The sequence below is a fragment of the Heterodontus francisci genome, chromosome 3, assembly GCF_036365525.1.
Source record: "Heterodontus francisci isolate sHetFra1 chromosome 3, sHetFra1.hap1, whole genome shotgun sequence".
In the NCBI taxonomy this organism is placed as follows: domain Eukaryota; kingdom Metazoa; phylum Chordata; class Chondrichthyes; order Heterodontiformes; family Heterodontidae; genus Heterodontus; species Heterodontus francisci.
In genome coordinates, this window is record NC_090373.1 from 199388504 (window position 1) to 199412423 (window position 23920).

The window sequence follows — 23920 nt, forward strand, 5'->3', positions numbered from 1 at the left end:
TCCCGGGGACACTCCCTCCTCTGTAAATACTGACACACTCCCGGGGACACTCCCTCCTCTGCAAATACTGACACACTCCCGGGGACACTCCTTCCTCTGTAAATACTGACACACTCCCGGGGACACTCCCTCCTCTGTAAATACTGACATACCCCCGGGGACACTCCCTCCTCTGTAAATACTGACACACTCCCGGGGACACTCCTTCCTCTGTACATATTGACACACTCCCGGGGACACTCCTTCCTCAGTAAATACTGACACACTCCCGGGGACACTCCTTCCTCTGTAAATACTGACACACTCCCGGGGACACTCCCTCCTCTGCAAATACTGACACACTCCCGGGGACACTCCTTCCTCTGTAAATACTGACACACTCCCGGGGACACTCCTTCCTCAGTAAATACTGACACACTCCTGGGGACACTCCTTCCTCTGTAAATACTGACACACTCCCGGGGACACTCCCTCCTCTGTAAATACTGACACACTCCCGGGGACACTCCCTCCTCTGTAAATACTGACACACTCCCGGGGACACTCCTTCCTCTGTAAATACTGACACACTCCCGGGGACACTCCCTCCTCTGTAAATACTGACATACCCCCGGGGACACTCCCTCCTCTGTAAATACTGACACACTCCCGGGGACACTCCTTCCTCTGTACATATTGACACACTCCCGGGGACACTCCTTCCTCAGTAAATACTGACACACTCCCGGGGACACTCCTTCCTCAGTAAATACTGACACACTCTCGGGGACACTCCCTCCTCTGTAAATACTGACACACTCCCGGGGACACTCCCTCCTCAGTAAATTCTGACACATTCCCGGGGACACTCCTTCCTCTGTAAATTCTGACACATTCCCGGGGACACTCCTTCCTCTGTAAATACTGACACATACCCGGGGCCACTCCTTCCTCTGGAAATACTGACACACTCCCGGTGACACTCCTTCCTCTGGAAATACTGACACTCCCTCCTCAGTAAATACTGACACACTCCCGGGGACACTCCTTCATCAGTAAATACTGACACACTCCCGGTGACACTCCTTCCTCTGGAAATACTGACACTCCCTCCTCAGTAAATACTGACACACTCCCGGGGACACTCCTTCCTCTGTAAATTCTGACACATTCCCGGGGACACTCCGTCCTCTGTAAATACTGACACACTCCTGGGGACACTCCTTCCTCTGTAAATACTGACACACTCCCGGGGACACTCCTTCCTCTGTAAATTCTGACACATTCCCGGGGACACTCCTTCCTCTGTAAATTCTGACACATTCCCGGGGACACTCCCTCCTCTGTAAATACTGACACATTCCCGGGGACACTCCTTCCTCAGTAAATACTGACACACTCCCGGGGACACTCCCCCCTCTGTAAATTCTGACACATTCCCGGGGACACTCCCTCGTCTGTAAATACTGACACACTCCTGGGGACACTCCTTCCTCAGTAAATACTGACACACTCCTGGGGACACTCCTTCCTCTGTAAATACTGACACTCCCTCCTCAGTAAATACTGACACGCTCCCGGGGACACTCCCTCCTCTGTAAATACTGACACACTCCCGGGGACACTCCTTCCTCAGTAAATACTGACACACTCCCGGGGACACTCCTTCCTCTGTAAATTCTGACACATTCCCGGGGACACTCCTTCCTTAGTAAATACTGACACACTCCCGGGGACACTCCTTCCTCTGTAAATCTTGACACAATCCCGGGGACACTCCTTCCTCTGGAAATACTGACACACTCCTGGGGACACTCCCTCGTCTGTAAATACTGACACACTCCTGGGGACACTCCTTCCTCAGTAAATACTGACACACTCCTTCCTCTGTAAATACTGACACTCCCTCCTCAGTAAATACTGACACACTCCCGGGGACACTCCCTCCTCTGTAAATACTGACACACTCCCGGGGACACTCCTTGCTCAGTAAATACTGACACACTCCCGGGGACACTCCTTCCTCTGTAAATTCTGACACATTCCCGGGGACACTCCTTCCTCTGTAAATACTGACACACTCCTGGGGACACTCCTTCCTCTGTAAATTCTGACACATTCCCGGGGACACTCCCTCCTCTGTAAATACTGACACATTCCCGGGGACACTTCTTCCTCTGTAAATTCTGACACATTCCCGGGGACACTCCCTCCTCTGTAAATACTGACACATTCCCGGGGACACTCCTTCCTTAGTAAATACTGACACACTCCCGGGGACACTCCTTCCTCTGTAAATTCTGACACAATCCCGGGGACACTCCTTCCTCTGGAAATACTGACACACTCCCGGGGACACTCCCTCCTCTGTAAATACTGACACACTCCGGGGGACACTCCTTCCTCTGTAAATTCTGACACATACCCGGGGCCACTCCTTCCTCTGTAAATACTGACACACTCCCGGGGACACTCCCTCCTCTGTAAATACTGACACACTCCCGGGGACACTCCTTCCTCTGTAAATACTGACACACTCCCGGGGACACTCCTTCCTCAGTAAATACTGACACACTCCTGGGGACACTCCTTCCTCTGTAAATACTGACACACTCCCGGGGACACTCCCTCCTCTGTAAATACTGACACACTCCCGGGGACACTCCCTCCTCTGCAAATACTGACACACTCCCGGGGACACTCCTTCCTCTGTAAATACTGACACACTCCCGGGGACACTCCCTCCTCTGTAAATACTGACATACCCCCGGGGACACTCCCTCCTCTGTAAATACTGACACACTCCCGGGGACACTCCTTCCTCTGTACATATTGACACACTCCCGGGGACACTCCTTCCTCAGTAAATACTGACACACTCCCGGGGACACTCCTTCCTCAGTAAATACTGACACACTCCCGGGGACAATCCCTCCTCTGTAAATACTGACACACTCCCGGGGACACTCCCTCCTCAGTAAATTCTGACACATTCCCGGGGACACTCCTTCCTCTGTAAATTCTGACACATTCCCGGGGACACTCCTTCCTCTGTAAATACTGACACATACCCGGGGCCACTCCTTCCTCTGGAAATACTGACACACTCCCGGTGACACTCCTTCCTCTGTAAATACTGACACTCCCTCCTCAGTAAATACTGACACACTCCCGGGGACACTCCTTCCTCAGTAAATACTGACACACTCCCGGGGACACTCCCTCCTCAGTAAATACTGACACACTCCCGGTGACACTCCTTCCTCTGTAAATACTGACACTCCCTCCTCAGTAAATACTGACACACTCCCGGGGACACTTCTTCCTCAGTAAATACTGACACACTCCCGGGTACACTCCCTCCTCAGTAAATACTGACACACTCCCGGGGACACTCCTTCCTCAGTAAATACTGACACACTCCCGGGGACACTCCTTCCTCAGTAAATACTGACACACTCCCGGGGACAATCCCTCCTCTGTAAATACTGACACACTCCCGGGGACACTCCCTCCTCAGTAAATTCTGACACATTCCCGGGGACACTCCTTCCTCAGTAAATACTGACACACTCCCGGGGACACTCCCTCCTCTGAAAATACTGACACACTCCCGGGGACACTCCTTCCTCAGTAAATACTGACACACTCCCGGGGACACTCCTTCCTCTGTAAATTCTGACACATTCCCGGGGACACTCCGTCCTCTGTAAATACTGACACACTCCTGGGGACACTCCTTCCTCTGTAAATACTGACACACTCCCAGGGACACTCCTTCCTCTGTAAATTCTGACACATTCCCGGGGACACTCCTTCCTCTGTAAATACTGACACACTCCTGGGGACACTATTTCCTCTGTAAATTCTGACACATTCCCGGGGACACTCCCTCCTCTGTAAATTCTGACACATTCCCAGGGACACTCCTTCCTCTGTAAATTCTGACACATTCCCGGGGACACTCCTTCCTCTGTAAATACTGACACACTCCTGGGGACACTATTTCCTCTGTAAATTCTGACACATTCCCGGGGACACTCCCTCCTCTGTAAATACTGACACATTCCCGGGGACACTCCTTCCTCAGTAAATACTGACACACTCCCGGGGACTCTCCTTCCTCTGTAAATTCTGACACATTCCCGGGGACACTCCTTCCTCTGTAAATTCTGACACACTCCCGGGGACACTCCCTCTTCTGTAAATACTGACACATTCCCGGGGACACTCCTTCCTTAGTAAATACTGACACACTCCCGGGGACACTCCTTCCTCTGTAAATTCTGACACAATCCCGGGGACACTCCTTCCTCTGGAAATACTGACACACTCCCGGGGACACTCCCTCGTTTGTAAATACTGACACACTCCTGGGGACACTCCTTCCTCAGTAAATACTGACACACTCCCGGGGACACTCCCTCGTTTGTAAATACTGACACACTCCTGGGGACACTCCTTCCTCTGTAAATACTGACACTCCCTCCTCAGTAAATACTGACACACTCCCGGGGACACTCCCTCCTCTGTAAATACTGACACACTCCCGGGGACACTCCTTCCTCTGGAAATACTGACACACTCCCGGGGACACTCCCTCGTTTGTAAATACTGACACACTCCTGGGGACACTCCTTCCTCTGTAAATACTGACACTCCCTCCTCAGTAAATACTGACACACTCCCGGGGACACTCCCTCCTCTGTAAATACTGACACACTCCCGGGGACACTCCTTCCTCAGTAAATACTGACACACTCCCGGGGACACTCCTTCCTCTGTAAATTCTGACACATTCCCGGGAACACTCCTTCCTCTGTAAATACTGACACACTCCCGGGGACACTCCTTCCTCTGTAAATTCTGACACATTCCCGGGGACACTCCCTCCTCTGTAAATACTGACACATTCCCGGGGACACTCCTTCCTTAGTAAATACTGACACACTCCCGGGGACACTCCTTCCTCTGTAAATTCTGACACAATCCCGGGGACACTCCTTCCTCTGGAAATACTGACACACTCCCGGGGACACTCCCTCCTCTGTAAATACTGACACACTCCGGGGGACACTCCTTCCTCTGTAAATTCTGACACATACCCGGGGCCACTCCTTCCTCTGTAAATACTGACACACTCCCGGGGACACTCCCTCCTCTGCAAATACTGACACACTCCCGGGGACACTCCTTCCTCTGTAAATACTGACACACTCCCGGGGACACTCCTTCCTCAGTAAATACTGACACACTCCTGGGGACACTCCTTCCTCTGTAAATACTGACACACTCCCGGGGACACTCCCTCCTCTGTAAATACTGACACACTCCCGGGGACACTCCCTCCTCTGCAAATACTGACACACTCCCGGGGACACTCCTTCCTCTGTAAATACTGACACACTCCCGGGGACACTCCCTCCTCTGTAAATACTGACATACCCCCGGGGACACTCCCTCCTCTGTAAATACTGACACACTCCCGGGGACACTCCTTCCTCTGTACATATTGACACACTCCCGGGGACACTCCTTCCTCAGTAAATACTGACACACTCCCGGGGACACTCCTTCCTCAGTAAATACTGACACACTCCCGGGGACACTCCTTCCTCAGTAAATACTGACACACTCCCGGGACACTCCCTCCTCTGTAAATACTGACACACTCCCGGGGACACTCCCTCCTCAGTAAATTCTGACACATTCCCGGGGACACTCCTTCCTCTGTAAATTCTGACACATTCCCGGGGACACTCCTTCCTCTGTAAATACTGACACATACCCGGTGACACTCCTTCCTCTGTAAATACTGACACTCCTTCCTCTGTAAATACTGACACTCCCTCCTCAGTAAATACTGACACACTCCCGGGGACACTCCTTCCTCAGTAAATACTGACACACTCCCGGGGACACTCCCTCCTCAGTAAATACTGACACACTCCCGGTGACACTCCTTCCTCTGTAAATACTGACACTCCCTCCTCAGTAAATACTGACACACTCCCGGGGACACTCCTTCCTCAGTAAATACTGACACACTCCCGGGGACACTCCCTCCTCTGAAAATACTGACACACTCCCGGGGACACTCCTTCCTCAGTAAATACTGACACACTCCCGGGGACACTCCTTCCTCTGTAAATTCTGACACATTCCCGGGGACACTCCGTCCTCTGTAAATACTGACACACTCCTGGGGACACTCCTTCCTCTGTAAATACTGACACACTCCCGGGGACACTCCTTCCTCTGTAAATTCTGACACATTCCCGGGGACACTCCTTCCTCTGTAAATTCTGACACATTCCCGGGGACACTCCCTCCTCTGTAAATACTGACACATTCCCGGGGACACTCCTTCCTCAGTAAATACTGACACACTCCCGGGGACACTCCTTCCTCTGTAAATTCTGACACATTCCCGGGGACACTCCTTCCTCTGTAAATTCTGACACACTCCCGGGGACACTCCCTCCTCTGTAAATACTGACACACTCCCGGGGACACTCCCTCCTCTGGAAATACTGACACACTCCCGGGGACACTCCCTCCTCTGTAAATACTGACACACTCCCGGGGACACTCCTTCCTCTGTAAATACTGACACACTCCCGGGGACACTCCCTCCTCTGTAAATACTGACACACTCCCGGGGACACACCCTCCTCTGTAAATACTGACACACTCCTGGGGACACTCCTTCCTCAGTAAATACTGACACACTCCTGGGGACACTCCTTCCTCTGTAAATACTGACACTCCCTCCTCAGTAAATACTGACACACTCCCGGGGACACTCCTTCCTCTGTAAATACTGACACATTCCCGGGGACACACCTTCCTCTGTAAATACTGACACACTCCTGGGGACACTCCTTCCTCTGTAAATACTGACACACTCCCGGGGACACTCCTTCCTCTGTAAATTCTGACACATTCCCGGGGACACTCCCTCCTCTGTAAATTCTGACACATTCCCAGGGACACTCCCTCCCCTGGAAATACTGACACACTCCCGGGGACACTCCCTCCTCTGTAAATACTGACACTCCCTCCTCATTAAATACTGACAGACTCCCGGGGACACTCCCTCCTCTGTAAATACTGACACACTCCCGGGGACACTCCTTCCTCAGTCAATACTGACACACTCCCGGGGACACTCCTTCCTCTGTAAATTCTGACACATTCCCGGGGACATTCCTTCCTCTGTAAATACTGACACATTCCCGGGGACACTCCCTCCTCTGTAAATTCTGACACATTCCCGGGGAGACTCCCTCGTCTGTAAATACTGACACACTCCCGGGGACACTCCATCCTTTGTAAATTCTGACACATTCCCGGGGACACTCCTTCCTCTGGAAATACTGACACACTCCCGGGGACACTCCTTCCTCTGTAAATTCTGACACATTCCCGGGGACATTCCTTCCTCTGTAAATACTGACACACTCCTGGGGACACTCCTTCCTCTGTAAATTCTGACACATTCCCGGGGACACTCACTCCTCTGTAAATTCTGACACATTCCCGAGGACACTCCTTCCTCAGTAAATACTGACACACTCCCGGGGACACTCCCTCCTCTGTAAATACTGACACACTCCAGCGGACACTCCCTCCTCTGTAAATACTGACACACTCCCGGGGACACTCCCTCCTCTGTAAATACTGACACACTCCCGGGGACACTCCTTCCGCTGTAAATACTGACACACTCCCGGGGACACTCCCTCCTCTGCAAATACTGACACACTCCCGGGGACACTCCTTCCTCTATAAATTCTGAGACATTCCCGGGGACATTCCTTCCTCTGTAAATACTGACACACTCCTGGGGACACTCCTTCCTCTGTAAATTCTGACACATTCCCGGGGACACTCCCTCCTCTGTAAATTCTGACACATTCCCGGGGATACTCCTTCCTCAGTCAATACTGACACACTCCCGGGGACACTCCATCCTCTGTAAATTCTGACACATTCCCGGGGACACTCCTTCCTCTGGAAATACTGACACACTCCCGGGGACACTCCTTCCTCTGTAAATTCTGACACATTCCCGGGGACATTCACTCCTCTGTAAATACTGACACACTCCTGGGGACACTCCTTCCTCTGTAAATTCTGACACATTCCCGGGGACACTCCCTCCTCTGTAAATTCTGACACATTCCCGGGGATACTCCTTCCTCAGTCAATACTGACACACTCCCGGGGACACTCCATCCTCTGTAAATTCTGACACATTCCCGGGGACATTCGTTCCTCTGTAAATACTGACACACTCCTGGGGACACTCCTTCTTCTGTAAATTCTGACACATTCCCGGGGACACTCCCTCCTCTGTAAATTCTGACACATTCCCGGGGATACTCCTTCCTCAGTCAATACTGACACACTCCCGGGGACACTCCATCCTCTGTAAATTCTGACACATTCCCGGGGACACTCCTTCCTCTGGAAATACTGACACACTCCCGGGGACACTCCCTCCTCTGTAAATACTGACACACTCCTGGGGACACTCCTTCCTCAGTAAATACTGACACACTCCCGGGGACACTCCTTCCTCAGTAAATACTGACACACTCCCGGGGACACTCCTTCCTCTGGAAATACTGACACACTCCCGGGGACACTCCCTCCTCAGTAAATACTGACACATTCCCGGGGACACTCCTTCCTCTGGAAATACTGACACAATCTCGGGGACACTCCCTCCTCTGTAAATACTGACACACTCCCGGGGACACTCCCTCCTCAGTAAATACTGACACATTCCCGGGGACACTCCTTCCTCAGTCAATACTGACACACTCCCGGGGACACTCCATCCTCTGTAAATTCTGACACATTCCCGGGGACACTCCTTCCTCTGGAAATACTGACACACTCCCGGGGACACTCCCTCCTCTGGAAATACTGACACACTCCCGGGGACACTCCCTCCTCTGTAAATACTGACACACTCCCGGGGACACTCCTTCCTCTGGAAATACTGACACACTCCCGGGGACACTCCCTCCTCAGTAAATACTGACACATTCCCGGGGACACTCCTTCCTCTGGAAATACTGACACACTCCTGGGGACACTCCTTCCTCTGTAAATACTGGCACACTCCCGGGGACACTCCCTCCTCAGTAAATACTGACACAATCCCGGGGACACTCCCTCCTCTGTAAATACTGACACACTCCCGGGGACACTCCCTCCTCAGTAAATACTGACACATTCCCGGGGACACTCCTTCCTCTGGAAATACTGACACACTCCAGCGGACACTCCCTCCTCAGTAAATACTGACACATTCCCAGGGACACTCTATAAATATTGACAACAGTCTTGGGGAACCTCCAGTAAATTATATCACACTTCTGTATATGTTCCTTGCTTTAATTTTCTGCAGAACATTTACATGTTCCAGAGTTTGAATGATTACTGTATGAAGTAGTGCAACAATCTCTTTTTGTCATGATCCAGTTATTGTAGTTGTCTGAAGTATCGAAGTGAAGCCCAGAATGTGACATTAGTCCATGAAATTCTGACCAGCTGTTGTGTTTTTTCTTTCTGGGTTCTGTTTCTCTAATCAGGAGGTGCAATGGCCCAACAGGTTCCTGTGCAGACGATTCAGTTACACCAAGCCTCGGGGCAGGTGAGCGTGCACCAGTCTACTCAACACACTGCAACAATCAGCGACAGCAACTCCGAGGTTTCTCAGGCCTCAACCAGCGGAGCAAGTAAGGACTGCCCCATCTCACCGAGTTCAGATTCTTGTGCTTTCCAGTTTCCTCCCGGTCCTGTCCCTTCCTCTCCAGATCCTGGCCTTTCACAGACTCATCTCATCCTGTCCCTTCCCAGTACAATCCCCTGCCATCCTGCCCCCTCACCTGTGTAGTTCCCGCCACCCCCCAGACCAATTTCCCCCGCGGTCCAATTAGCGTCCCCACCCTGCTCCAATTCCCGCCTCCCTGGTCCAATTACACTCCTCCGTCCAATTCCCGCCCCACCCCCCTCCCATCCAATTCCCGCACCCCTCGCGTCCAATTCCCTCCTGCCCTGTCCTAGTCCCCTCCTGCCCTGTCCTTCTCCCCTCCTGCCCTGTCCTTCTCCCCTCCTGCCCTGTCCTTCTCCCCTCCTGCCCTGTCCTTCTCCCCTCCTGCCCTGTCCTTCACCCCTCCTGCCCTGTCCTTCACCCCTCCTGCCCTGTCCTTCTCCCCTCCTGCCCTGTCCTTCTCCCCTCCTGCCCTGTCCTTCTCCCCTCCTGCCCTGTCCTCCTCCCCTCCTGCCCTGTCCTTCTCCCCTCCTGCCCTGTCCCAGTCCCCTCCTGCCCTGTCCTAGTCCCCTCCTGCCCTGTCCTTCTCCCCTCCTGCCCTGTCCTTCTCCCCTCCTGCCCTGTCCTCCTCCCCTCCTGCCCTGTCCTTCTCCCCTCCTGCCCTGCCCTTCTCCCCTCCTGCCCTGCCCTTCTCCCCTCCTGCCCTGCCCTTCTCCCCTCCTGCCCTGCCCTTCTCCCCTCCTGCCCTGCCCTTCTCCCCTCCTGCCCTGTCCTTCTCCCCTCCTGCCCTGTCCTTCTCCCCTCCTGCCCTGCCCTTCTCCCCTCCTGCCCTGCCCTTCTCCCCTCCTGCCCTGTCCTTCTCCCCTCCTGCCCTGTCCTTCTCCCCTCCTGCCCTGTCCTAGTCCCCTCCTGCCCTGTCCTAGTCCCCTCCTGCCCTGTCCTAGTCCCCTCCTGCCCTGTCCTAGTCCCCTCCTGCCCTGTCCTAGTCCCCTCCTGCCCTCTCCTTCTCCCCTCCTGCCCTCTCCTTCTCCCCTCCTGCCCTCTCCTTCTCCCCTCCTGCCCTCTCCTCCTCCCCTCCAGCCCTCTCCTCCTCCCCTCCTGCCCTCTCCTGGACCCCCCCCTCTCCCGTCCACCCCCCACATCCCTCCCCTCCCCTTCCGCTTCCCTCCCCCTCCCCTCCCCTTCCCCTTCCCCTCCCCTTCCCCTCCCTTTCCCCTCCCTTTCCCCTCCCTTTCCCCTCCCTTTCCCCTCCCCTTCCCTCCCACTCCCCTTCCCTCCCACTCCCCTCCCCTCCCACTCCCCTCCCCTCCCCCTCCCCACCCCTTCCCTCCCGCTCCCCACCCCTCCCCCTCCCCACCTCTTCCCTCCCCTTCCCTCCCCTTCCCTCCCGCTCCCCTCCCCTTCCCTCCCGCTCCCCTCCCCTTCCCTCCCGCTCCCCTCCCCTTCCCCTCCCCTTCCCCTCCCCTTCCCTCCCCTCCCCTTCCCTCCCCTCCCCTTCCCTCCCCTCCCTTTCCATCCCCTCCCCTCCCCTTCCCTCCCAAACCCACCCCTTCCCTCCCACTCCCCACCCTCCCACTCCCCTCCCCTTCCCCTCCCCTTCCCCTCCCCTTCCCCTCCCCTTCCCCTCCCCTTCCCTCCCCCTCCCCTTCCCCTCCCCTTCCCCTTCCCCTCCCCTTCCCCTCCCACTCCCCTTCCCCTCCCACTCCCCTTCCCTCCCACTCCCCTCCCCTTCCCCTCCCCGCCCCTCCCACTCCCGTCCCCTCCCCTTCCCTCCCACTCCCCTTCCTGTTCAATCCACTCCCTGTTCAATCCACTCCCTGTCCCCTCCCGATCCTGTCCCGTTCTGGCCTCCATCTCATCCCCATCACATCCCATCCTGGTTCCATTCCATCTTGGTCCTGTACCATCATGTATTGTTCCGTACCAATCCCATGTACCTACACTCTTCAGTCACTCCATCCCTCACCCCACATATCTGAACCTCTCAGTCACTCCATCCCTAAAGAATGGCAGACAGTTGGAGGTACCACATTTTCCCAATGTCACTTCAAACAGATGAAACACTGCCCACATCTTTTCTTCCCAAATAAGCAATGTTGTTCGGAGAAGGTGAAGGTTAAATAATGGGCAGAGAAATCATCTCTGTAATGTGCAGCTATCCACCTTAAGCCTAGTGAGTGACACAAGAGAATGTACATCCTCTCATGAACATATGACAGTGGCCATCCAGTCTACTCTGCCAGTTCATTCGATAATGGCTGATCTGTTCCCTACCTCCATCAATTCTCCTTGTATCCCTTAGATTTTTGTTGTGCAAGGGACTTTCAATATGTTTTGAAATTTTCAATTGACCTCAACAGCTTTTTGGGGAGTGATCTCCAGATTTTCACCACCATTTGAGTGCTTCCTGACATCACCCCAAATGTCCTGGCTCTAATTTTAACATTATTCCCCCTGAACTGGACTCTCTCGCCAGAGGAAATAGTTTCTCTCTCTTTACGCTGTCAACTCCTTTAATCACCTCAGTAGTTCACCCCTTAATCTTCTAAATTGAAGGGAATGCAAACTGTCCTCACAATGTAACCCTTTTAACCCCAGTATCATTCTGGTGAATCTGGACTGCATCCCTTCAAAGACCAGGATATCCTTTCTGAGGTACATCACTCAGAACTGAAACAAGCATTCGAAATGAGGTGTGACCAGACCATTGTCCAGCTGAAGCCCTTGGACATTGGGTCATATAGTTAAAGTGATTGTGCAATTTATAAAAGTTGAAACCGTTTCCTCTCTTGGTTTGCTAGTGACGCTGCCAGCAACAATCGTGACATCGTCTGTACCCACCTCGATGGCCAGTCACGTGATGTACCCTAGTCCCCACGGTACAGTCATGTACACCACGTCCAGTCCCGGCCTATCTGACGGTGGACTCACAGTTCTCAACGCCTTTTCACAGCCTTCTTCGGGGATGCAAGTGTCTCATGGCCAAATGCAAGAGCAGGGTAAGCTTATTAATGCACGTTAATGGGTCTCCCTTTACAGAAATCCTATATACAGTGAAATAGAGGTTCTGGAGAACTGGGCAGGATCCAGTACTGTATATGTAGATTTGGGACTTCTCTGGGGTGGAGAAAGAATGTGTTCACGCACATTCCTTTCATTGCAAAGGGTGGATTTGAATCCAGCCCAAACTAACAAACTCCTTGCTTTTTTCATGTCTCGAAGGTTTCTCAGTGACTTGAGTTTGATAACTTCTAGTTCCTAATGCGCAACAGAGGAGCTGCCTAAATTGTTAGCCTGAGAATCCCAATCTTACAGCACAGAGGAGACCATTTGGCCCATCATGTCAGTGCTGGCTCTTTGAAACAGTTATCTAATTAGTCCCACTCCCCTGCTCTTTCCCCGTAGCCCTACAAATTTTCCCCTTAAATTATTTATCCAAGTTTATTTCTGTTAAGTCAGTTCAAGGTCTAACATAAAGGCATGGTAGGGCATCTCAGTCCCGTGGAATACGCATCCTGTTCCGTGTGCTTCTTCTGACCTGGACAACCACATCTGCAGAAAATGTCAGCAGCTGACGCAGCTCAAGCTCCAGGTTTCGGAGCTTGAACAGTAGCTGGTGTCACTGCAGTGCATCTGTGAGGCTCAGAGTTTTGTAGCTTGCATGTTTCTGGACGTGGTCATCTTGCAGCTTAAGGGTATGCGGGCAGCGAGGGATTGGGTGAATGCCAGACATTCAAGGAGGACCAGACAAGTAGTGCAGTATTCCCCTGAGCACATCTCACTCTCCAACCAGTATTCAGTTTTGAATACTGATGAGGGTGATGGTTTCTCTGGGGTGTGCATCCAAAGTCTAGACCATGGCACCATGGCTGGCTCTGCTGTACAGGGGGCAGGAGGAAGATTAGGAAAGCAATAGTGATCGGGGATTCTATAGTTAGGGGAACAGACAGGCAATTCTACGGCCGCAGATGTGACTCCAGGATGGTATTGTCTCCTTGGTGTCAGGGTCAAGGATGTCACTGAGCAACTGCAAAGCACCCTGAGGAGGGTGGGAGGATGAACAGCCAGAGTTCGAGATCCATATTGGTACCAACGACATAGGTAGAAAGCGGGATAAGGTCCTGCAGGCAGATTTTAGGGAGCTCGAAAAGAAATTAGCAAACGGGGCTTCAGGTAGTAATCTCTAGATTACTGTCAGTACTACACACGAGTGAGGATAGAAATAGGAGGATAGAACACATGAATGCGTGTCTGGAGAGATGGTGCAGGAGGGGGAGGGCTTTAGATTCCTGGGATGTTGGGACTGGTTCTGGGGGAGATGGGACCTGTGCAGGCCAGACGTGTTGCAGCTTAACAGAGCTGGGACCTTGGGGAGGTTTGCTAGAGCTGTTGAAGAGGGTTTAAACTAACATGTCAGGGGGATGGGAACCACTTGGTAATATTAGAGAGGAAAAGTAAGGTGCACAAAGAATTGGGAGAGTCTGATAGCATTAGAGTACGGTAGTACGTAGAGTGAGTGAGTGGGGTCAGAGTGAGAAGGCATAGAATAAGGTCTAAATTTGGTTTACTGTGGATGTATGTGAATGCGAGGAGTGTGTTAAAATAAGGTTGGTGAGCTGCAGGTGCAGATAACCACATGGGAATATGATGTTGTGGTGATAACGGAGACCTGGTTCAAGAAAGGGCAGGACTGGATATTCAATATTCCTGTATACAAAGTGTTCAGGAAACAGGGAAGGAAAGAAAGGAAGAAGGGTGGCAGTATTGATTAAGGATAATATTACAGTGCTGGAGAGAGAGGATACCCCAAAGGGGTCAAGGAAAGAATCTATTTGGTTAGAGCTAAGAAACAATAGAGATACCATTACATTGCTGGGTGTATTCTATAGGCCACCTACTAGTGGAAAAGATAGAGGAACAAATTTACAAGGAAATTAGAAAGATGCAAGAATTATGCACTAGTTATAATCGGGGACTTTAAATGCCCTGATAATGATTAGGATAGTAATAGTGTAAAGGGCAAAGAGGGGGAAGAGCTTCTGAAAGCGTGTTCCGGGGAATTTTCTAGATCAATAGGTTTCTGGTCAAATGCGGAAGGAGGCTTTGCTGAATCTGGTTCTGGGGAATGAGTTGGGACAAGTGGATGAGGTGTCAGTAGGGGAACATTTAGGGGACAGTGATCATAGTGTCATAAAGTTTAGGTTAGCCAGGGAAAGGACAAAGAGCAATCCAGAATAAAAATAATGGACTGGGGGAGGGCCAACTTCAATGGGGTAAGAATAGACCTGGCCCAAGTAAATTGGAATCAAAGATTGGCAGGCAAAATTATAATTGAACAATGGACTGCCTTTAAAGAGGAGCTAGCTCGGGTACAGTCAAGGTCCATTCCCACGAGCATGAAAGGTGGGACAAACAAAGTCAGAGCTCTCTGGATGACGAAAGAGAGTAAGATGAAGTAGAAAAAGGGTGTGTAAGACCGATGTCAGGTTGATAATACAAGTGAGAACCAGGATGAATATAGATGGTTCAGAGGGGAAGTGAAAAAAGAAATTGCTGCAAGGAAGGAGTATGTGAAGAGACTGGCAGCAAACATAAAAGGGAATCCCAAAGTCTTCTATAGGCATATAAATAGTAAAAGGGTGATAAAAGGAAGAGTAGGGCTGATTGGGGACCCCTAAAAGGGGATTTACACATGGAGTGAGAGAGCATAGCTGAGGTATTATTTGAATACTTTGCATCTATCTTTACCAAGAAAGAAGATGCTACCCACGTTGTAGTGAACGAAAAGCTAATTGAGACACGAGATGGGCTAAAAATTGATGAAAACAAGGTATTGGAAAGGCTGGCTGTACTTAAAGTTGATAAGTCACCAGGACCAGACGAGATGCATCCAAGGATAATGAGGGAAGTAAGGCTGAAAATTGCAGAGGCACTGGCCATAATCTTCCAATCCTCCTTAGATACAGTGGGTAGTGCCAGAGGACTGGAGAATTCAAACGTTTACACCCTTGTTCAAATGTAAGGACAAGCCCAGCAACTACAGGCCACTCCGTTTAACCTCTGTGGTGGGAAAGCTTTTAGAAACAATAATCCGGAACAAAATTAACAGTCATTAGACAAATGTAGATTAATTAAGGAAAGCCAGCACAGATTTGTTGAGGCCAAAACGTGTTTAACTAATTTGATTGAGTTCTTTGATAAAGTAACAGAGAGGGTTTGTGAGGGTAATGTGGTTGATGTGCTGTATATGAAGTTCCAAAAGGTGTTGACAGACTGGACTTGAGGAAGGTATATAGTGGGGTTCCCAGAACTTGGTATTAGGACCACTGCTTTTCTTGACCTATGTTAATGACCTAGTCTTGGGTGTAACCAGGGCAAAATTTCAAAATTTGCAGATGACATAAAACTTGGAAGTATTGTGAACTGTGAGGATGATAGTGATAAACTAAGAGGACATAGACAGGTTGGTGGAATGGGCAGACAAGTGGCAGATGAAATTCAATGCAGAAAAGTGTGAAGTGATTCATGTTGGTAGGAAGAATGAGAAGCAATATAAATTAAAAGGTACAATTCTAAAGGGAGTGCAGGAGCTGAGGGACCTTGGGGTATTTGTGCACAAATCATTGAAGGTTGCAGGGCAGGTTAATGAGGCATACAGGATCCTGGGCTTTATAAATAGAGGCATAGAGTACAAAATCAAGGAAGTTATGAAAAACCTTTATAAAACACTGGTTTGGCCGCAACTTGAGGATTGTGTCCAATTCCGGTCCCTACGCTTTAGGCAGGATGTGAAGGCATTGGAGAGGGTGCAGAAAAAAATTATTAGAATGGTTCCAGGGATGAGGGACTTCAGTTATGAGGATAGATTGGTGAAGATGGGCTGTTCTTTTTTAGAGAAGGTTGAGAGGTGATTTGATAGAGGCATTCAAAATCATGAGAGGTCTGGACAAAGTAGATAGAGAGAAACTGTTCCCCATTGGCAGAAGGTCAAGAAGCAGAGGACACTGATTTAAGGTAATTAACAAAAGAACCAGAGGTGACAATGAAGAAAAGGTTTTTTACACAGCAAGTGGTTAGGATGTGGAATGCACTGCCTGAGAGTGTGGTGGAGGTAGATTCAAGTGTGGCTTTCAAAAGAGAATTGAATCATGGAATGGTAACAGCACAGAAGGAGGCCATTTGGCCCTTCGTGTCTGTGCCGGCATTTTGCGAGAGCTGTGCAGCTAGTCCCATTGAACTGCCTTTTCCCTGTAGCCCTGCAAGCTTTTTCTCTTCAGATAATATTATTCCACTCTGGGACTTGTGATGCGTTTCTTCATGTTATCTTAAGCAACACTGGTGTGGGAGAAGTGGGTTTCGGTTCATGGGGCACTGGTACCAGGACTGGGGAAAGTGGGACGGTCTGCACCTGAACCATGCTGGGACCACTGTTTTGGCAAATGGGATAACTAGGGAAATAGAGAGGGCTTTAAACTAAACAAGGGGGGGTGAGGGATCAAGCTTGAGTAGATGTAGCAAACCAAGGGGTAGAGTCAAGGTAGGAGAGCAGAATAGTAATATGGGAAATGAAAGTCAGATAATGGCAGGAAGGGACAGAGAGAAAAAACCTCAGAACATACCAACAGTTGAGACTAGATGTTAAAAAGGTAACAAAGACAAAACTAAAGGCTTTGTATCTGAATGCACATAGCATTCATAATAAAGCAGACGAACTGATAGCATGCATTGAAGTAAATAAATATGATCTGATCGACATCGGAGACCTGGCTGCAGGATGACAAGGATTGGGTCCTGAATATTTGAGGGGTATATGACATTCAAGAAGATTAGGAAGCCAGGTAAAGGTGGAGGGGGAGCACTGTTAATCAAGGATGGTACTGATGCAGTAGTGAGGAGATCAGGGTGTAGAATCAGTTTGGGTGGAGATGAGGAACAGTAGGGGAAAGAGGTCGCTAGTGAGAGTGGTCTACAGGCTCCTGAACAGTAACCACAATGTAGGACGAGGTATACATGAAGAAATATTGGGTGCTTGTGATAAAGGGACTGCAATAATCATGGGTGATTTTAATCTACGTATAAACTGGAAAAATCAGATTGGCAATAGTAGCCTGGATGAGGAGAATGCTTTTGAGAGAGTTTCTTAGAGCAGCACGTTCTGGAACCAACCACAGAGCAGGTTATATTAGACTTGGTATTGTGTAATGTGACAGGATTAATTAAAGATCTCAGAGTAAAGGTACCTCCAGGTAGTAGTGACCACAATATGATTGAATTTTACATCCAGTTTGAAAAAGAGAAGAATGGGTCTATGACTAGTATTTTGAACTTGAATAAGGGCAACTATGTGGGCATGAAAGCTGAGCTAGCTGAAGTGAACTGGGTTACCAGGCGAGGAGATAGATCAATAGAGAAGCAGTGGCAGACATTTAAGGGGATATTTCAGAATACTCAATAAGTATGTTCCTGCCATAAAGAAAAATTCTAAGGGGAGGACCCACCATCCGTGATTAACTAAAGAAGTTCAGGAAAGCATCAAACTTGAGGAAAAAGCATATAATCGTGCGAAGATGAATGGCAGGTCAGATGATTGGTCAGAATATCAAGAACGGCAGAGAATGATTGAAAGATTAATCAGGAGAAAGAAATTAGAATATGAGAGAAAGTTAGCTAGAAATGTAAAAACAGATAGCAATAGTTTTTATAGGTATTTAAAAAGGAAAAGAATAAGTAAAGTGAGTGTTGGTCCTTTAGAGAGTGAGAATGGGGAGCTAATAGTAGAAAATAAGGAAATGGCGGATGAAATGAACAAATATTTTGCTTCTGTCTTCACTATAGAGGATACAAAAAACATTCCAGTAATAGCTGTAAATCAGGAGGTGGAAGGAAGAGAGGAACTTGGTGAAATTACAATCACCAGAGAAGCGATACTGACCAAACTGATGGAGCTGCGGGCTGACAAGTCCCCAGGTCTTGATGGGCTTCATCCTTGGGTCTTAAAAAAGGCGGCAAATGAGGTAGTAGATGCGTTGGTGTTAATTTTTCAAAATTTGCTAGATTCTGGAAAGGTTCCATCAGACTGGAAAGGAGCAAATATAACCCCTCTATTCAAGAAGGAGGGGAGACAGAAAACGGGTAACTATAGGCCAGTTAGCTTGACGTCTGTTGTGGGGAAGGTGTTAGAATCGATCATTAAGGAGGCTATAGCTGGGCACTTAGAAAAACTCAAGGTAATCGGGAATAGTTTGCGAAAGGAAAATCATGTTTAACCAAATTATTGAAGTTCTTTGAAGGAGTAACATGTGCTGTGGATAAAGGGAAGCCCGTTGACGTACTGTACTTGGATTTCCAGAAGGCATTTGACAAGATGCCACATAAAAGGTTATTGTGCAAAGTAGGAGCTCATGGTGTAAGGGGGTAACATATTAACATGGAAAGAAGATTGGCTGGCTGGCAGAAAACAGAGAGTCTGCGTAAGTCCTTTTCTGAACGACAGGATGTGACGAATGGAATCCCGCAGGGGTCTGTGCTGGACCCTCAACTTTTTACAATTTATATCAATGATTTAGATGAGGGGAGTGATGGCATGGTAGCTAAACTTGCAGATGACCCAAATAGGCAGGAAAATATGTTTTTTTAAAATTCATTCATGGGATGTGGGCTTCACTGGCCAGGCCAGCATTTATTGCCCTTGAGAAGGTGGTGGTGAGCTGCCTTCTTGAACTGCTGCAGTCCATGTGGAGTAGGTACACCCACAGTGCTGTTAGGAAGGGAGTTCCAGGATTTTGACCCAGCGACAGTGAATACAACGATATAGTTCCAAGTCGGGATGGTGTGTGACTTAGAGGGAAACTTGCAGGTGGTAATGTTCACATGCATCTGCTGCCCTTGTCCTTCTAGTTGGTAGTGGTCGCAGGTTTGGAAGGTGCTGTCTAAGGAGCCTTGGTGCATTGCTGCAGTGCATCTTGTAGATGGTACACACTGCTGCCACTGTGCGTTGGTGGTGGAGGGAATAAATGTTTGTAGATGGGGTGCCAATCAAGCGGGCTGCTTTGTCCTGAATGGTGTCGAGCTTCTTGAGTGTTGTTGGAGCTGCACCCATCCAGGCAAGTGGAGAGTATTCCATCACACTCCTGACTTGTGCTTTGTAGATGGTGGACAGGTTTTGGAAAGTCAGAAGGTGAGTTACTCGCCTCAGGATTCCTAGCCTCTGACCTGCTCTTGTAGCCACGGTATTTATATGGCTACTCCAGTTCAGTTTCTGGTCAATGGTAGCCCATAGGATGTTGATAGTGGGGGATTCAGCGATGATAATGCCGTTGAATGTCAAGGGGAGATGGTTAGATTCTCTCTTGTTGGAGATGGTCATTGCCTGGCACTTGTGTGGCGCGAATGTTACTTGCCACTTACCAGCCCAAGCCTGGATATTGTCCAGATCTTGCTGCATTTCTACACGGACTGCTTCAGTATCTGAGGAGTCACGAATGGAGCTGAACATTGTGCAATCAGCGAACATCCCCACTTCTGACCTTATGATTGAAGGAAGGTCATTGATGAAGCAGCTGAAGGTGGTTGGGCCGAGGACACTACCCTGAGGAACTCCTGCAGTGATGTCCTGGAGCTCAGATGATTGACCACCAACAACCACAACCATCTTCCTTTGTGCTAGGTATGACTCCAGCCAGCGGAGGGTTTTCCCCCTGATTCCCATTGACTCCAGTTTTGCTAGGGCTCCTTGATGCCATACTCGGTCAAATGCTGCCTTGATGTCAAGGGCAGTCACTCTCACTTCACCTGTTGAGTTCAGCTCTTTTGTCCATGTTTGAACCAAGGCTGTAATGAGGTCAGGAGCTGTCTGGCCCTGGCGGAACACAAACTGAGCATCACTGAGCAGGTTATTGCTAAGCAAGTGCCGCTTGATGGCACTGTTGATGACACCTTCCATCACTTTACTGATGATTGAGAGTAGGCTGATGGGGTGGTAATTGGCTGGGTTGGACTTGTTCTGCTCTTTGTGTACAGGACATACCTGGGCAATTTTCCACATTGCAGGGTAGATGCCAGTGTTGTAGCTGTACTGGAACAGTTTGGCTAGGGGCGCGGCAAGTTCTGGAGCACAGGTCTTCAGTACTATTGCTGGAATATTGTCGGGGCCCATTGCCTTTGCAGTATCCAGTGCCTTCAGTCGTTTCTTGATATCACTGTGGATTGAATCAAATTGGCTGAAGTCTGTGATGCTGGGGTCTTCAGGATGAGGCCGAGATGGATCATCAACTCGGCACTTCTGGCTAAAGATTGTTGCAAATGCTTCAGCCTTATCTTTCGCACTGATGTGCTGGGCTCCCCCATCATTGAGGATGGGGATATTTGTGGAGCCACCTCCTCCAGTTAGTTATTTAATTGACCACCACCATTCACAGCTGGATGTGGCAGGACTGCAGAGCTTAGATCTGATCCGTTGGTTATGGGATCGCTTAGCTCTGCCTATCGCATGCTGCTTACGCAATTTTGCATGCAAGTAGTCCTGTGTTGTAGCTTCACCAGGTTGACACCTCATTTTGAGGTATGCCTGATGCTGCTCCTGGCATGCCCTCCTGCACTTCATTGAACCAGGGTTGGTCTCCTGGCTTGATGGTAATGGTAGAGTGGGGGATATGCCGGGCCATGAGGTTACAGATTGTGGTTGAGTACAATTCTGCTGCTGCTGATGGCCCACAGCGCCTCATGGATGCCCAGTTTTGCATTGCTAGATCTGTTCGAAATCTATCCCATTTAGCACGGTGATAGTGCCACACAACAAGATGGATGGTATCCTCAATGTGAAGGCGGGACTTCGTCTCCACAAGGACTGTGCGGTGGTCACTCCCACCTATACTGTCATGGACAGAAGCATCTGCGGCAGGCAGATTGGTGAGGACGAGGTCGAGTATGTTTTTCCCTCGTGTTGGTTTCCCCCCCCCCCCCCCACCACCTGCCGCAGACCCAGTCTAGCAGCTATGTCCTTTAGGACTCGGCCAGCTCGGTCAGTAGTGGTGATGGATATTGAAGTCCCCAACCCAGAGTACATTTTGTGCCCTTGCCACCCTCAGTGCTTCCTCCAAGTGGTGCTCAACATGGAGGAGTACTGAGTCATCAGCTGAGGGAGGGCGGTAGGTGGTAATCAGTAGGAGGTTACCTTGCTCATGTTTGACCTGATGCCATGAGACTTCATGGGGTCCGGAGTCGATGTTGAGGACTCCCAGGGCAACTCCCTCCCTACTGTATACCACTGTGCCACCACCTGTGCTAGGTCTGTTCTGCCGGTGGGACAGGACATACCCGGGGATGGTGATGGCAGTGTCTGGGACATTGTCTGTAAGGTATGATTCCGTGAGTATGACTATGTCAGACTGTTGCTTGACTAGTCTGTGGGACAGCTCTCCCAACTTTGGCACAAGCCCCCAGATGTTAGTGAGGAGGACTTTGCAGGATCAACAGGGCTGGGTTAGCTGTTGTGGTTTCCGGTGCCCAGGTCGATGCCGGGTGGTCTGTCCGGTTTCATTCCTTTTTATTGACTTCGTAGTGGTTAGGTACAACTGAGTGGCTTGCTAAGGCCATTTCAGAGGGCATGTAAGAGTTAACCACATTGCTGTGGGTCTGGAGTCACATGTAGGCCAGACCAGGTAAGGACAGCAGATTTCCTTCCCTGAAGGACATTAGTGAACCAGATGGGTTTTTACAACAGTCGACAATGGTTTCCTGGCCATCATTAGACTAGCTTTTTAATTCCAGATTAATTAATTAAATTCAAATTCCACCTTCTGCTGTGGTGGGATTCGAACCCATGTCCCCAGAGAAATACCCTGGGTCTCTGGGTTGCTCGTCCAGTGATAATACCACTACGCCACCGCCTGAAGAGGACATAAGGAGGTTGCAGACCAAAATAGATAGGTTGAATGAGTGGGCAAAAATCTGGCAGATGGAGTATAATGTAGGAAAATGTGAAGTTGTTCACTTTGGCAGGAAGAATAAAAAAGCAGAGTATTACTTAAATGGAGAACGACTGCAGAATTCCGAGATGCAGAGGGATCTAGGTGTTCTAGTCATGAGTCAGAAAATATTAGTATGCAGGTACAGCAGGCAATAAAGAAGGCTAATGGAATGCTATCCTCTATTTTGAGAGGAATTGAAAGTAATAGTAAGGATGTTATGCTTCAGTTATACAGGGCAATGGTGAGACCACATCTCGAATACTGCGTGCAGTTTTGGTGTCCTTATTTAAGGAAGGATGTAAATGCATTGGAGACAGTTCAGAGGAGGTTTACTAGATTGATACCTGGAATGAGCGGGTTGTCTTATGAGGAAAGGTTGGACAGACTGGGCTTGTTTTCAGTGGAGTTTAGAGGAGTGAGGCGAGACTTGATTGAAGTTTATAAGATCCTGAACGGTCTAGACAAGGTGGATGTGGAGAGGATGTTTCCTCTTGTGGGTGAGTCCAGAACTGGGGGGACACTCTTTTAAAATTAGGGGTTGCCCTTTTAGGACAGAGATGAGAAATTTTTTCTGAGGGTTGTGCAACTTTGGAACACTCTGCCTCAGAAGGTGGTGGAGGCGGGGTCATTGAATAATTTCAAGGCGGGGGTAGATAGATTCTTGTTAGGCAAGGAAATCAAAGGTTATTGGGCGTAGATGGAAGTGTGGAATTCGAGACTCAAACAGATCAGCCATGATCTAATTTAATGGCGGAGCAGGCTTGAGGGGCCAAATGGCCTACTTCTGCTCCTAATTTGTATGTTCGTAATACACTGAGGTCAGTGGATTCCAGTTTCTCGAATATCTCTGGAAGATTTATTAACAGCTAAAACTAATGCATACAATACGGAGCAAACTATATACAGAACCTTTGTCCAGGCTGTTGCAGTGCAGAGTGCCTGTGGCTTCTAGTCACAAGACTGCATCCTGGTAATTAGCTCATTAACATACTGAGCTCTAAAAAGGACATCACACATAAAGCGATAATACAACAGGACTGATCATCCCTCAGCTCAAACGAGCACAAATTGTCCAAATGTAGGGGAAAGGAAGTCAGGAGTCAGATTGTCCCTGCAATGCACACAGATTTTTGTTTTTTTTGATTAATTTAAGACCTGAATGTTCAAGGTTTCATTTTAATAT

At 49.6% G+C, this 23920-nt stretch overlaps 1 protein-coding gene across 1 annotated transcript in view; it reads left to right on the plus strand.

Moving 5' to 3' along the window:
- srfa (serum response factor a) overlaps positions 1-23920 on the plus strand; it is a 209202-nt gene that overhangs the window by 134391 nt on the left and 50891 nt on the right. The window contains exons 5-6 of the mRNA XM_068028613.1: positions 9588-9734; positions 12571-12768. Of these exons, the coding sequence (XP_067884714.1) occupies positions 9588-9734; positions 12571-12768 (345 nt within the window). The remainder of the gene's footprint in view (positions 1-9587; positions 9735-12570; positions 12769-23920) is intronic.